General features: G+C 43.4%; 1 protein-coding gene across 1 annotated transcript in view; it reads right to left on the bottom strand.

Annotated features, from left to right (window-relative positions):
• Positions 1-5,004: 5,004 nt before the first annotated feature.
• RNF144B (ring finger protein 144B) overlaps positions 5,005-15,560 on the bottom strand; it is a 113,341-nt gene continuing 102,785 nt past the window's right edge. Inside the window, exon 8 of the mRNA XM_059688743.1 lies at positions 5,005-5,568. Coding sequence (XP_059544726.1) covers positions 5,560-5,568 — 9 coding nt within the window. The 3' untranslated portion in view covers positions 5,005-5,559. The remainder of the gene's footprint in view (positions 5,569-15,560) is intronic.

Here is a 15,560-nt window from a genome sequence, read left to right as displayed (position 1 = left end):
ATGAAATGTATTTTAATAAGCACTGCCTTTATAATTATTAAAAGTGTGTGTATACATTTTTTGGGACACCCTATATGTATATTCATATGTATATGTATATGTACATAACTCATTAAATTTTATACTTTAGATAGGTGTAGTTTATTGCTTGTCAACTATACCTCAAAGAAGCTGTAATAGTATAAATAATCTATATATATTAAACCCTAATATGCAAATAGACCAAACAGCAGAACCAAACAAGTTGCTATGATGTGCACTGACCACCAGGGGGCATGGACGGAACATGGCTGCCATCAGCTGGGCAAGATGGTGGAGCAGGTGAGCGGGGGCGCCAGACCAAGGCAGGACGCAGGTCACTGTCATCTGGGCAAGCCTCTGGTGGTTACTGAAAATTCTTCGCTCCCGCATGCCGCAGTCTCACCTGGCGCTTGCACCTGCTGCCGATTGCTCAGTGCTGTCAGTGGATGTGAGTGGTGGCTGCTGGCCCCAATCACCCCTCAGGGCTTCTCCACCTCTCCCTGCTCCTGAGGGGTAATAGGGGCCGGCAGCCGCCACTCACACCCACTGATGGCACCAGCCCCAATCGCTCCAAGTCGTCAGTGGGTGCAAGTGGGGCCAGCGCCATCAGCATGTGGGAGCGGTGGTGGCCAGAGTGGGGCTACTGGCAGACAGGGGACCATGGGTCCCGGCAAGAGGGACCAGGTGGGGGTGTGGAGGATGGGCCGAGACCTGCCCCTGTGCCCACCACAGCCTCTCGGCCCACAGTTCCTTTCAAGGTGCACGAATTCGTGCACTGGGCCCCTAGTTAAATAAATAAAATCTGTGGGGGGAAAGTGAGTAAGATAATGTTCCTGCCTTCAAGTGAGACAACGGGTAATGATTTCTCAATGTGCTCACCTAAAATTAAAAGTCCTTTTTCCCTGAGAGGGGAATGACCTGATTAATAAATAGAGACCTGAACTGGGCCAGAACAATTCACCTTCTTTCACTAACTTGGCATGTTATTTAGGTCTTAATTGACACTTTTTCTTAGTTACCTATGGATGTTAGAATTCTGGATGCTTTTATTTTTTTTTTATATAGATTTTTGTTATGTTCCAAGTTTTCCATAATGACCATATAATCTTTTTATAATAAAGATATCATTTTTAAAAATAAATATAAAATGAAAAGACTAAAAAGATCTTACAAATACTATAAAAATATAAGTTTCAAATGCTTAATAGTTGAATATCAAGAAAAAGTTTGTGCCTAAGTATCGACATGGCTCTATAGAAAGATTTTAGAAGAAACCATGCTAATCCAGAAGAAAGGGAATGACGGAGAGCTTAGCATATAATTAATTTTCTTTTATAATGCTCTCAATTCAGCTTTGATATTATTTACCACAAATCCTTGCCTTCCCCTAATATGGCATGATTACCAGGGAATGGAGTAATTCTGCTGCACCAGAAAAAGTCAAAGCAGCCTCTTGTAATTTACCCAGAGAAACCCAGGGTGCAGCAGGGATTAGTCAAGCAACTGCAGTCTTGGTTATTTGTGCACTATTTTGATGGGCACTGAGGGATGGCAAGGACAGTCTGACCTTCACAGCGGCGGCAGGCAGGCTCTAAAAGCAAGCTGCAGTGCCCTGCTGCTCCCCAGCTCTGGAATGCATGAAAAATCCTCATTAACCTCTTGAAATAATATCACCCTTTGGAGACACTGCTGCTTTATTTTATACTTTCACTACCCAGGTACTGCCTGCAGACACAGCACAAACGTAATCACTCTGAATCAATTCACCTTTGAAGAAAGTTCTGGTTCCATGAGATCCCACAAACCCCTCAAGAAAAAGAGAGACACTTTATAGAGAGGAAATGAGGGCAGCCTGCTCCCAACACACAGAGTTGTAGATCCTGAACTGTTAAAGGTGGGTGCACAGCCCCTTGGATCCAGGGATTCCTTCTCTCATTTATATCTGCCTATTCCGCACTACTATCACTGCCCGGATATATGTGAGAGTAGTGGGAGCAATGCCACTGGCCTCAAGGTAACTAAATAGCCAATTCGATTTTGAAGACTTGAAATTTTTTTCTCTTTCAAAGAAACACCCATGTTGAAAGTTAGTCTCATCTCTCAACAAACCATTTCATCAACCTGAGCTTGCCTCACCACTTCTAAAATGGAAAACGAAATTGTACACCTCTAAGTGCTAGAAATTAGGGGATCGATAGCCCCTCCTCCCTCACTCTCACTCCTCACTAATCTAACCTAGCTAACAAAGTTCACTAACCCAAATGGCAAGCTTCACTAATGGCTAATGTTTAATCTCCTTTCAAAACATCAAATAAAAGCAGAGCACTAAGGCCAATGTACTTCCTTCTTGCATCCCCTCCTTGACATGAAGACAGCCAGACCTGCAGTCAAGGTCACCTTGGTAAATGATGGCAGGCACGGGTAATGAAGCTGGGTCTGATGGTGAATCTGCTAAAGAGTAGGTTCCGTTCAGTCTGCTTTCCTCACAGAGAAAGGCAGTGCTAATCTTCTCCCCTTACAGATTTGTAAGATGAGCAGAAAGAGAGTAGAGTCAGATTCTTGCTTTGGAGACATAATAACGCTACCCATTGTGTTGTACATGGCTCAATAGATTTACACGCACCGATTAGCTATGTATCTTCCTTTCAGGAGGGTGAGCAAGCGGTGGTCAGAGAGACAAGAACTATCGAGAACTGAGGTGGTCCTGTAAACGACTGGAGGCCTGGTAGAATTGGATATCCTGACAAATCGTGAAGACCTTGGCTTGCTAAAAAGCTCAAAGAAAACATTTCCAGCAAATGTTAACAGACAACATCAAGTTCGGAAGATGCTAGGGGAGGAGACTTCTCAACTCTCCTAGGTTTCTGATAGGAGATGGGCTCAGGCTGGTGACGATGGTATTCTGCCTGTCCAAGGAGAGATCTGCCAGGGTGCCAGGAGGCCTGTCACTATGAAATTCTAAATACTTGCTCTATGTACCTGTGAGTCTCACCTTGGTTAGCTACATCAGCTCAATCTACCATCCAGTTCTAAGTGCGCTGATTAATAACCTTGTTGGGGCCATATTGCTTTACTGTCCAGAGACATTACAATAATAGGTGGGCAGAAATAGATGGCAGGTCTGACATGACCAGTCCATGTGATTACCCAGGCATCTATGAAGTATAAGAAAAACAGAGCATAGTAGACCTAGCCCCAGTTTATTATCCCCATTTTACTGATGAAGGAATCAAGGCAGGAGGGAGTAAAAAAATCATGCAACATCTTAGTGCAGTGATGGCAAACCTATGACATGCGTGTCAGAGGTGACATGCCAACTCATTTTTTTTTGGTTGATTTTTCTTTGTTAAATGGCATTTAAATATATAAAATAAGTATCAAAAATATAAGTCTTTGTTTTACTATGGTTGCAAAGATCAAAAAATTTCTATATGTGTCACGGCACCAAAGTTAAGTTAGGGTTTTTCAAAATGCTGACACGCTGAGCTCAAAAGGTTCGCCATCACTGCCTTAGTGTGCTGTAGAGCCAAAAATGAACCCAACTAATAGAGTTCCAAAGTTCCTACCAACCTTTGCACTATGCTGTATTGTAAAACTACCTATACATGTTTCTAAATAAAATTACCCAATGCAGATCAAAAAAAGAGTGAGCTTTTCTCTGGTTAAAAAAAAAAAAATAGCCTCCATTCATATTGTTATCTAAAGCTATAGTCTTAGAATTAAAAAGAGGCTAAACCATCACCTTGTCCAATTTCCAGTCCAGAGCATAAATCCTTTCTATAAAACTCCCTTTCCTAAAACTGCCACAAATACTACAAACTAATAAAAGATAGTATTTATGGAGCATATATCCTGTGCATGACTATCCTTCATTTAAGGGATACATTTAGTCCATATCAGGTAAGAAGCACAGAATTCCCATTTTCAGGTTTTAAAAAATGTAAAGCTGAAAGAATAAGTGATTTGTCTAGGATCACACACCTTGTATTAGCAGAGTTAAGACTGGCTATTAGGAAGGGGTGTATGGGTAGAGATCGGGGTTCAAGCCCTTGCCGGGAGAGGCAGGTGTGCACTGTGCAGGGAGCAGCTGTCACCAGAGCCCCGTGTTGTGACACATGTGCTCAGCAGGGTTGCTGCTGATGTCCTCTGGGCCTTCAGTTTATTCTTTCTGTGAGCTGCCTTTATGCCCCCTCTCATTATTTGATCTGCTTGTTTTATCTTTCTTTTATTTAACAGATATTTAATGAACACACACCATGAGACAGAGACTAATATAATTGCTAAGGATAAAGCAGTAAGCAAAATAGAATTCTTTCTCTCATGGAGCTTACAGTCCATTGGAGGCAAGAGCAGAAATACATGAGAGAGGGGGGCAGGAGTATGAAAAGAGAGCGAGCGAGAGAGAGAGAGAGAGAGAGAGAGATCTAAATATGTCTATCTATCCATCCATCTGTCAGATATATAACTGATGGTGAAGAAGATAAATAGATAGATGATAGAGATGATGATGATGATGATAGATAGATAGATAGATAGATAGATAGATAGATAGATAGATAGATGATAGACCCAGAGAGGGAGAGAAGGGGAAAGCTTTGGCAATGAGAGTTATGATAATAAAGCAGACTAAGAGGGATTGCGAGTAAAAGTACAGGGAGTGAGGTGAAATTTGATATCAGATAAGAAAAGGCTTTGTTAATAAAGTGAACTGCCAGCAGAGACTTTAAGTATAAATGTTATGTACTTTTGGTTCCTTATATCAGGGAGGGGATGGATTCAATATTTCTCATCTTAACATCCCCAGAGAAGTGCCTACATATCTTCATTCATTCATTCATTCATTCATTCATCTTGGGATATCTTAGTGGTTTCATTATGCTAGACTTGATGGAAGACACAAAAATGAAGAACAATAATTAGTTGTTTTAAGTTGGGTTCTCTGGCAACTAGACTCTGAGACTGAGATTTGTATGCAGGAAGTTTTATTGGGGAGTGTGTGGAGAACAAGATTGTAAGAGAGGGAAGGAAGCAGCACTGGGCAGAGAGACATGCTGACTGGTTTTACAAGGAGTCCTGGAGCTGGGCTGGCTCCACCGAGGCCTCACCAGGACTTTGAACTCCGGTATCACCCAGGCATTGCAAGCAGCCTATCAAGGACAGAGCAAACCTGGCTGGGCTGCTGCTCCCTTCAGCAAAGGCAATTGAAGGTGAGGGACTCCAATAACATTAGCAGCCAGTGCTCATAGCAACTGTGGAAATGAGTGAATGAGGCCTTGGCACCAGGAGGTCTGGGCAGTACACGCAGCATCCACTGCACCAACTTTGCCCAGTGCTTTCCCAGGAGGCAGTATCATAAGAGGGTTAGGAACATCTTGAGTTGGAGTGCCCGGGTAAATCCTGTCTCCACCATTTATCAGTTATGACTGTGAGCAAGTTATCTCATTTGTTCATGCCTGCATTCCTTGTCTTTAACATGGTGTCCACTTTCTAGGGTTCTTCTTCTTTTGTTTTTTTTAAGCCTCACCAGAGGACATGGTTTCATCGATGCTTTAAAGAGAGGGGAAGGGAGAGAGTGAGAGAAAAAAAAATCAAGGTACGAGTGAAACATCAACTGGTTGCCTCTTGTACACACCCTGACCAGAGATTGAACCCCCCAACCTAGTGGTAGGTATGTGCCCTAACTGGAATCAAACCCATAACGTTTCAGTGTACAGGACAATGTTCCAACCAACGGAGCCACGGACCAAAGCTTAGGATTATTCTTAAGATTACATGAGTCAGTGAATGTAAAATACTTAGAAAAGCCCGTTGGTAACCATCCAACAAATAATAGGGTATACATTTTCTCTTTCACGCTCAAAACACTCCCTGTACATATTACATTTTAACAAACAAGTTTAGATAAATCACTAAAGGGACCTATCTATCCTTGCCTACTCAGCCTTTCTTTCCCTTCTCTACTTTACAATGGGTACAGTTTTTAATGGGGCTGGCCTCACCCCTCAAGCTCTGGATTGGCACATGACGGGGCTTGGGCAATCAGAGCAGTGCCTTCCTGGTGTGCATCCAACCTAAACTGAAATAAGAAAACTCTCCTGGGGCTTCTGTTCTTTCATGAAAGCTTGCTCTTTTTCACTGCAAATCCTACTTCTAGGATTCTGAAGTTTCTAGGAATCCTCTTTTCTAAATTTTGGAGAGAGCTGGCCTAAAAAGTATGTAGCCGACCCCAAAGAAACAATGCCTAATGACGTGATTGAGTTCCTGGGTCCTGCCATGCACTGCAACCAATGTTCTGAGTTTTGTAAGAACATGAATCAAGAAATTCCTTTTTTGAGTTGGGTTTGAGATGGGCTTTTTCACTGCCAATACTCAGCTAGGTCAGCACAGCTGAGAGCACAACCCCAAGAGAAAAACCAGTAGTACTTTCTCCATTCCTTTCACTCTCCTCAGGTTGTGTTCAGTTTATTTCCTAACCCTGAGGAAGATGGTCCTTAATGTTCCCTTCAAACTGCTTTCAGCCATATGATCACATCGGTGTTTCGAAAGCAGTTAGCCTGAACTGGTTTCTCTCCCCAGCCTAGTTCCTTAAGTTCCCCCAACCTCATCCACACATGACTCCGTAGTCCTTAAACTTGAGCATGCGTCACAACCACCCGAAGAACTAATTAAAACAGACTACTGATTCCTACATTCACCGTTTCCAATTCAGATGGTGTGGGGTGGGGCATGAGACCTTAATTTCTAACAAGTTCCCTGTGCATTACTTGTGAAGCAGGATAGTAAGAAGCTAGGAAAATTCCTGGGTAGTGGAATGGGGAAGCTGTTAAAAATAATTTAACAAGGCCAAACAATTTGAACAACTTACAGACAGCTAGTGAATCGCAAGACCTTATCTTCCCTATCCAAGGACACTTGAGAGCAAAATGGTTTATACCTCTCCTCCCTAACCAGAGAATAGACAGCTTGGTCAGGGAGATAGGGAACAGAGACTCATTTAATGCCACTTTTGCCAGCTAAACCCAAACAGGGATGGTGTCAGGGAACAAATAACAAAAACCCAACTAGAGCCATACAGACCCAGATGAAAGTACAGCAGTGAAGCTGACCAGAGAAAATCCCAAACTCCTCAATACCTAGGCTCATTTTGCTGAATCAACATATTAAAGGACACACCTGGAAAACTAATGAATATTCGGTGAAGGCCCTCCCCCGAGACCTTCCCTACAGTCCCTGCCCTCAGAAGAGAGACGAAAACCCTCAAGACAAAGGATACCAGGGCAGGCTCAGCACGCCTATGCCTTCTCTTGGGCATGAACTTTTACTTTCCTTCTCCTAGGGTTCCTATGAGACCTGCAACCAGGGGAGCATCAGGCAGCAGCAGCTGGTTCTGGACTAACCCCTGAACCTGTCTCCAAGGCCCCTTTTTCTTTGACTCCCCAGTGAGCTAACAGCAGACCCACCATGGCTCACTTCTTTCCTATAACATTGCTAGAGAGCCAAAGCACAGCACAGCCTAGCTCACTTCTGTTGCTTCTTCTACCCTAAGTCCTTCCTTTGTTTCACTGCCCCAGTTCCAATAAACATACTCTCAAAATCACCTGGACTCCTCTTGTGAAATCCCTCCTGCAGGAAGTCAAGAACTTCACACCACAGGCTGGCCGGAGGCAGACCCACTCCGGCGATCCCTGCTGGGTGACACTTGGATGCTGCTGGTCCTGGGCGATACCGTAAGGACCCACTGCGTTACTTCACAGAGCTTCTCCATTCCACACTGAAGTGAAGAAATCAATAACCACTCAAACTCATTTTTCATCTCTTATAAAGATTATCTCCCAAATGACCCCGCTGTGCATTTGATGACTCACAGTTGCCTGCCTGTTTGACACATACAGAGACAGAATGCCAGCTGGATACTTGGTGCAAAAAGCTTGGTTCCGTGGGATTTTATGGAATGTCACCCTGAGAAACCCAAGCTGGGCCTTCACTGGCATAGAAATCAAAATAGCAATTCTATAGAGGGTGGAGAGAGGTGAGATTTTGATTTTAAAGTAAATCCTTGAATTGAAATTCCTTTCCCAAGCACGGTATCATGTTGCTATGTGAAAAAAAAAAAAAAAAAAAAAAAACAGACAAAAAAGAATCTTTGCAAATGTTTTTCAAACGTCATTGAACATGGGAAGTGCACTATTCTCCTTTTAACATACATAATTGTCCACCAACGTGAAAACCAATGGACACAGATTCCCTTCCTTTGGAAACTGGAGAAGTTGTGCAAACTCTGTAGTTTTTCAATTTCTCTTCTTTTTTTAAATTTTTAAATTTTTTTATTTTTATTGATTTCAGAGAGGAAGGGAGAGAGATAGAAACATCAATGATAAAAGAGGCTCATTGATTGGCTGCTTCTTGCACCCCCACCCCACTTGGGGGGACCAGCCCGCAATCCAGGCATGTGCTCTTGACCGGAATCAAACCTGGGACCCTTCAGTCCGCAGGCCAACACTCTATCCACTCAGCCAAACCAGCTAGGACCAATTTCTCTTCTTATAGGTCAGTTGCTATCTTCAAGATACCAACTCTATTCTTCCATCTTTATCTTCTACATCTTACCCACCAAGTCCAGAAAAATCACTCCTCTTCTTCCTCCCTGTGTTTGTTTTAATTCTTAGAGGGAAATGTCCAAATTTGCTAAGTAAAAGCTAGTCTTCAAACAGAAGGAAGTTACACATTTTGATTGACTTAGATATATGAATCAGTGCCACCAACATCTCAAATTTTTCGAGTCCTTCAAGCTTTTTCTTCTTCCTGTTTCTCTGACACTGCCATCTGCTCAAACACCTTAATAACAGCTAAAAATATATTTCTGTTGAATTTTTTATCACCTTTATAATTTTGAATATTTTGGCAGCATTCTTTTTAGTTATTTAAATGACGCATTTTGTTATTTAATTAGATCATGGGTTTGATAGATTTCAGATTATTTATCTGAAAACCTATTCATGATTTATAATTTTGTAAATAAAGGACATGAATTTTTGTCTTAACAAAGATCTATAAGCCAATCCATTTCTTGCTCGAGAACTAATTGAATTTCTATGATCCCTTAAACCTGGAACACATATTTAACAATAGAGGCCCTTCATTTTGGTCAACTCATAGATTATCAAGTAGAACCATGTGATTACTTACTTTGCAATATTATTCTTTGCTTTTCAAAAGAATCAACCATAGTTTCCTTTAACCAGTTATTTGTAAAAACATATTTTGACTCACACGCATTTTCATGCACACAGCTGTCACTAAAAGCAAATGTAAAAATGAAATAGAAATGAAGTATCATCACTCTTATTTTAGACCTGTAGGCTCAGCCTCTTGGATTGACTCCAATTTCCTAACAAAAATTCTCAAAACATTTGCCTTCCCATGTGGATGTTAGATTGAGCATTAACAGACACTGCTTACAGTCACAAGTAGCCAGCTAAACAATGATTAGCTAGGCCAAATCTAGGGCTACAGATGCTTAGTGATCTCTTACACATAAGGTTACCAAGAGCAAGAATTAAAATGTCTAAACAGCAAACTATTTGTTTCCAAGGGTCTCCTCTTTAGCTTATCCTTAGAAGTGAGAGTTGTGTCTCAGGACACTTTATCCCAGTGGAAAACTATTTTAAAATTAGGATCCATGCCTGCCCCATTTCTCACCGAAGGTCCTGACTCTAATCCTAGTTCTAGATATTAAGAATGGGGCCTATAAATGGAATTTTAACATTCTCTCTGTTTTATGCATTAAATGATCTTACCTTTTCATATGTCCTAATTATTCTTTTAAAACAAAATTCAGCCTTGTTTCTAGAAAATAGCCAGATTGCTATTTGTCTCTTAAAGGTGTATGATCCCCCTACCCTCCATCCCCCATGCTCAGGACACCTGCCTCTGTGGAAATAAGAGAAGAATTTCAGAGCTCACTAGCTGAGAAGGTTGCTGGCCAGCAGAGTGTACAGCCTCCTCATCCAGATGCCACTGTGCTGAAACTGCACCATTGGTGCTGGGTTGAATGCGTATTTATCTGTGCCTCCTGGGCAGCAGGGGTTTGCTAGGCTAGTGGCCTGAAGATGGCCAATTGGGTACCATCCCCAAGGGACTGACTCAGAGTCTGTTAGAGGGATCCCTTCTTTTTTTAATATTTTATTGATTTTTTACAGAGAGGAAGAGAGAGTGATAGAGTTAGAAACATCGATAAGAGAGAAACATTGATCAGCTGCCTCCTGCACACCTCCTACTGGGGATGTGCTCACAACCAAGGTACATGGCCTTGACCGGAATCGAACCTGGGGCCCTTCAGTCCGCAGGCTGAGGCTCTATCCACTGAGCCAAACCGGTTAGGCGGGATCCCCTCTTTGGGGTTAATTATTGTTCTTTCTGTGTAGCCCTGCTTAAAACTGCAACTTCTCCTAATGTATCTTTGGGAGAAAACAAGTTTTAAAGAACACAATTCTCACAAACCTCTAGAAATAAATACAGTGACCCACAGACCCCAGTTTGAGAAAAGCTCAACTCTGATCACATTAAAGGCAATTCGCTAACCAAGAGCCACTCACCCACCATCACTTCAATGAGACACTAGATGGCACCAGAAAACTGCCGCATAAGAGCAACGACACCAGTATCCTCCGCTTACCTCTCCTTCCTCATCAAGGAGTCAGCCCTTCATATACAGAGCCTCCACTTTGCCTCATTTTCCTCAAAGAACAAAAGCGATAAAAATAAACTGATATTCTAACTAAAGAAGCACCTACCACTACCATCATTAACTGTCTGAATGAATGCCGAGGGCCGGCAATGTGGCTGGGAGGCAGCTCCTGGATTTTCCAAGCAGCTCTAAGTTCTCATGTCCTCCTTATACCAGAGTCAGAATTTCACCCAGCTTCCCCGAGAGGAAGGTGAGAGAACCAAATGTCATACTGGGTCGGAAAGCCTTTTATAAACGCTGGTGGGCTTTTCATTCATTAGCGCGCATTTGCCCCTGAAATCACAGCTTGTTCTCAGGCAGCACAGATTGAGGAGGGGCAGCCAGCCGTTGCTCGGGGAAGGCAGAGGAGCGCTGCCCCGGAATGCGGTGTTTCCACTGAGCTGGGCCAACACACTCACTGGCACACAGTGAAGGAACAGAAGTGTTATTCAGTTTCTGGGCACCAGGGATTTGCTCTCCCCGCTCTCTGGTTAAATTATCACCCTGACTTAATTCCAGTCACAGGCAGAAGCCCAGACCTGGCCCCCCCGACCCCCCCCCCCCCCACACACACACACACACACACACTGGTTCCTGGTCCTCTCAGCAAACTCCAAGTGAAACTGAAGGCTAAGGAAAATGGCGAAACGAAAAGAATCTCTAAAGTACCCCTCTTCTCCCATATCCTGATTTTACCTTTTCCAAGCAGTTAATCCTATGCCATTACTTTTATCCAGACTGCCCCTGTCCGGTAGGAGGATGAACAGAAAAAGGAATAGATGGTTTAACATGTTTCCTATTCCAGAAACATCTATATGTTAAATGAATGTTAAATGAAAACAGTAACTAAAGGACAGTGGTTCATCCAAAGAAATAGATCTCTAATGGTTCAATCTGAGGCACTGTGGGGGAAGAGGCATTAAGTTACCAACTCTTCCTACCAGAAAAATCAACTCTCGTAGCTTTTAATAGAAGGCCCAGGCACATTTTCCTCCTTCTGCCCCCCGCCCCCCCAACTTCTTCCCTCTTTTTCTATGCAACTGACCACACTTGAAATGTACCTTCTGTTCTCTTTCCTTTGCTCTATGCACCTCAGCAACTACACTTTTAAGTTTAGAGGATCTTTCTATCTGACCCTAAATGCAGCGTTAAGGTTGTCTTTCCATTCCTGTACACACATACGCAACAGAAATCAAACTAACCATTGTATAAGCACCAGAACTTTGCAGTAATGCTTTAACTCTTTGTACTATTTTGTAATAGACAAGTGTTTCTATCTAACAGGTAAAATGAAGAAAATGAGATGCAGTAAATTGCCTGAGGTCCCAGGGCTAATGCAGCAGGATTCATACCTAAAGGTGGAACCCTGACTCCAGGCAGCCCAAGGAGTGTTCTGAAAGCTATGGAAGAGAAGCCTGAGGAATAGAATGATGCTCCATGGAAACTCGCTAATGCTCCACACCTCCACCTCCAGGCCCACAGACTTTCCATGGGACCAGAGCAAATCATATTTGCAGCCAGCGCTGGTATCATCGCTATTATTGGGGATGGGGAAGGAGAGCAGAGAGAGAAGTACCTGGCCACTGTTACAACTCTCTGAATCCCTTAAATACTTAAGACAAATTCTACCATGAGCTGCACAGGACCCAGAGTACCATTCCCATGGCCAAATTCAACCTTGTCGCTTGGATACCTGAAAAACTGTGAGCTAAGGGAGAAAAGAAGAGATTTGCAAAGCAATCGGGGCAGTAAAACCATGTTCATGATTCCAGATTTCTTGATCCTCTCTGTGGAAAGTGCTGTCTAGGCTATTGTAAAATAGGGGAACCACACAAACTTTTTGCATTTTTGTTGAAACCCTCTACTGTGACTTCATCGTACACCCACCAACACCCTTTCTTCCCATTAGACGGTCCCTACAGAGGCCTCCTCTTTGGCTAAGAGCTGAGCTGCCTCAGCGGGGCCCCTCCTGACACACACACAGTAAAGCCTTTGTGTGAGCTGGCGTCCTTCCATGCCTGGAGAGCCCGAGGCCTGGGAAGAGATTCCCTGCCCTAAAATCAGGAGAGAAGCGTCCAGGTACCGTTCAGTCCTGAGTGTTTTAGCACTGGAAAGGACAGGGAAGGATGGGGATTAAGAAGAATCAAGAGAGCTACTGAGAAGGGCCTCCCATCTTCTGAGGGTGCACGGTAGCCCCTTTAATAACTCTTCACTATCATCTGAGAGTGGGGAAATGGCATGGCTCCCCAGGCACACCACTCCCCATGCTACCCTCGGTGATAAATCTCATACCACAGAAGGCATCCAAGGGCAGACACAGAGGAGGCCTGAAGTGCAGTCGATCAACTTAAAAACATCTCAGGAAGCCTTGTCAGTGCAAAGGTGAGGCTTTGGTTGCTGCCACCCTGGGACTTATCAACAACTATGGTTGAGCGGTTTCTCTGCAGGGCCTAGCATGGTCCTCCACACCCTTGCTTCCAAAGGCCCAATGGGTATCGGATATACATAAGCATATTTGTGTATATGTGTGTATGTATATTTATACAGCTAACCCTTGAACAAGAGGGGTTTGGCCTGCCCAGGTCCAGGCATATGGCAGTGTTTTCTCAATAAATACAGTCTGATCTTCCTATCCTCACATCTGGTACCCTCACATGTGGCATTCAACCAAGATGGGATCAAAAACAGTCTTTTTGCATTCCCAACTGCAGATTCCCAACTGTGAGTTAGAAATACTGTTTTCAATCCCAGGTTGGTTGAATCCATGCATACGAAGAACCAACTGTAGTTTTATCAAAACTTATATGTGGATTTTCAACATTGTAGGATCAGCACCTCCAAATCCCAAAACTGTTCAAGGGTTCACTGTATATGTTCTGTGTGTATACATATACATACATATACATATAAAAATACACAGTCCTTCATGCATGTGACTAAATGGGACTAGAAAGGAAAAAAATAATAATCTACATTTCTATAAAACTTTCTACCTTTATCAGAAACTTGCATTATTACTATATTGTTTCATTCCTAACTTTTGAGGTAGATTGGGCAGATACTATTATTAGTTCTACTTGACAGATGAGAAAATTAAACTTCCAATACATTGTGCTGGTTTGAATCAAAATTAGACTCCATGTTTAATGACATATCTGTATCACCTCACCTAACAGATATTTCTTAATAATCTATAATAGTAAAAGCATAATATGCTAATTAGACCAGATGTCCTTCCAGACGACCTTCTGGACGAACTCATGGCGGTGGGGGCTGAGGCAGAGGCTGCCACCAAGGCAATAGGGGCCAAGCCCCTTGCACAAATTTTGTGCTTTGGGCCTCTAGTTGTAAAATAATTGTACAAAGTGTTCAGTTTGGGTTATAAACTTTCAATATTTTAAAAATTTAAGAATACATTTTTCTAACCATGCTCTCCCCCCTCCAGGTTGCCTTTTATCTCTATAACTAAAATTAAAGTTGAAATGAAGAAAAATTATTTGGAAGCTGCTTATCTTAAAATAGCTATTTGTTCTATTATTCTCAATCCTACCTGCATATTAGGAATCAACTGAGTATCTTTTTAAAAATATCAATGCCTGGGCTTCACCCCTGACCAATTAAAACAGACTGTCTTGGGTGGACAGGGCCAAGGAGTTTTTTAAAGCTCCATGTAGGACTTTAATATGCAACCATGGATTTAGATGGTATGGACGTATACAATGTCATCCAATGTGCCACCGGATGCTTGATCACTTTGTACATTTTGTGCATGCACATACACCATTTCTTTAATCCAAATGGCCCCAAGTTTACCAGCTATTCAGGAGTCACCCTTCTCACTAATCTAATCTATACTAATAAAAGCCTAGGTGGCCCTTGCCTGCTACATCATCACAAGATGGCCACCACAAGTTGGCCACCACAAGATGGCCACCCCAAAATGGCTACACACACAGCGGAGGTGGGGCCCGGCAGCCACTCTGCAATGTGAGGCTTGGGGGTCCCGCGGCTCCACACAGTGCAGAGGAGGCCAGTCTAAGTGGAGGAGGTGGCTCACGGCAGGGGAGGGCAGTTGGGGGCAATCGGCTGGCAGGGGAGCAGTTAGGCATCAATTAGGCCAGCAGCAGAGCGGTTTGCGGGCAATCAGGCTGGCAGGCAGAAGAGGTTAGGGGCAATTGGGCAGGCAGGCAAGGGAGCGGTTAGGAGCCAGTGGTCCTGGATTGTGAGAGGAATGTCTGACTGCAGGTTTAGGCCTGATCCCACAGGGATTTTGTGCACCGGGCCACTGTTCTATATAATAAAAGCCTACTATGCTAAGTGTCCAGTTGTCTGATCAGCCGTTCAACCAATCAAAGCGTATTATGCTAATGATAAGCTAAGGCTGCTCAACCGCTCACTATGATGTGCACTGACCACCAGAGGGCAGACAGTCAACTGGTCACCCAGTTGCTATGACATGCACTGATCACCATGGGGCAGACACTCTGACTGGTGGGTGAGCTTGCTGCTGAGGTCCAGCAGATCAGGACTGAGCAAGATAGGCTGCACACACCCTGGAGTGCTCCTGCAGTCCCTCTCCAGCTGGCCAACCTCCTGCGTCCCTCCCCGGCTCCAATCATGCACCGGTGGGGTCCCTCAACCTGGCCTGCATCCTCTCATAATCCGGGACTCCTCAGGGGATGTCAGAGAGCCAGTTTTTGCCTGATCCCGCAGGCCCGGTTGAGGGACCCCACTGGTGCACAAATTCAAATAACATGACTTGAACCACCATCAAATGTATGATAAGAAATCCAACTACCACTCAATCTTTTTG

This window comes from Myotis daubentonii, chromosome 3 (genome assembly GCF_963259705.1).
Source record: "Myotis daubentonii chromosome 3, mMyoDau2.1, whole genome shotgun sequence".
NCBI lineage: Eukaryota > Metazoa > Chordata > Mammalia > Chiroptera > Vespertilionidae > Myotis > Myotis daubentonii.
This window is presented reverse-complemented; position numbering and strand designations above follow the sequence as displayed.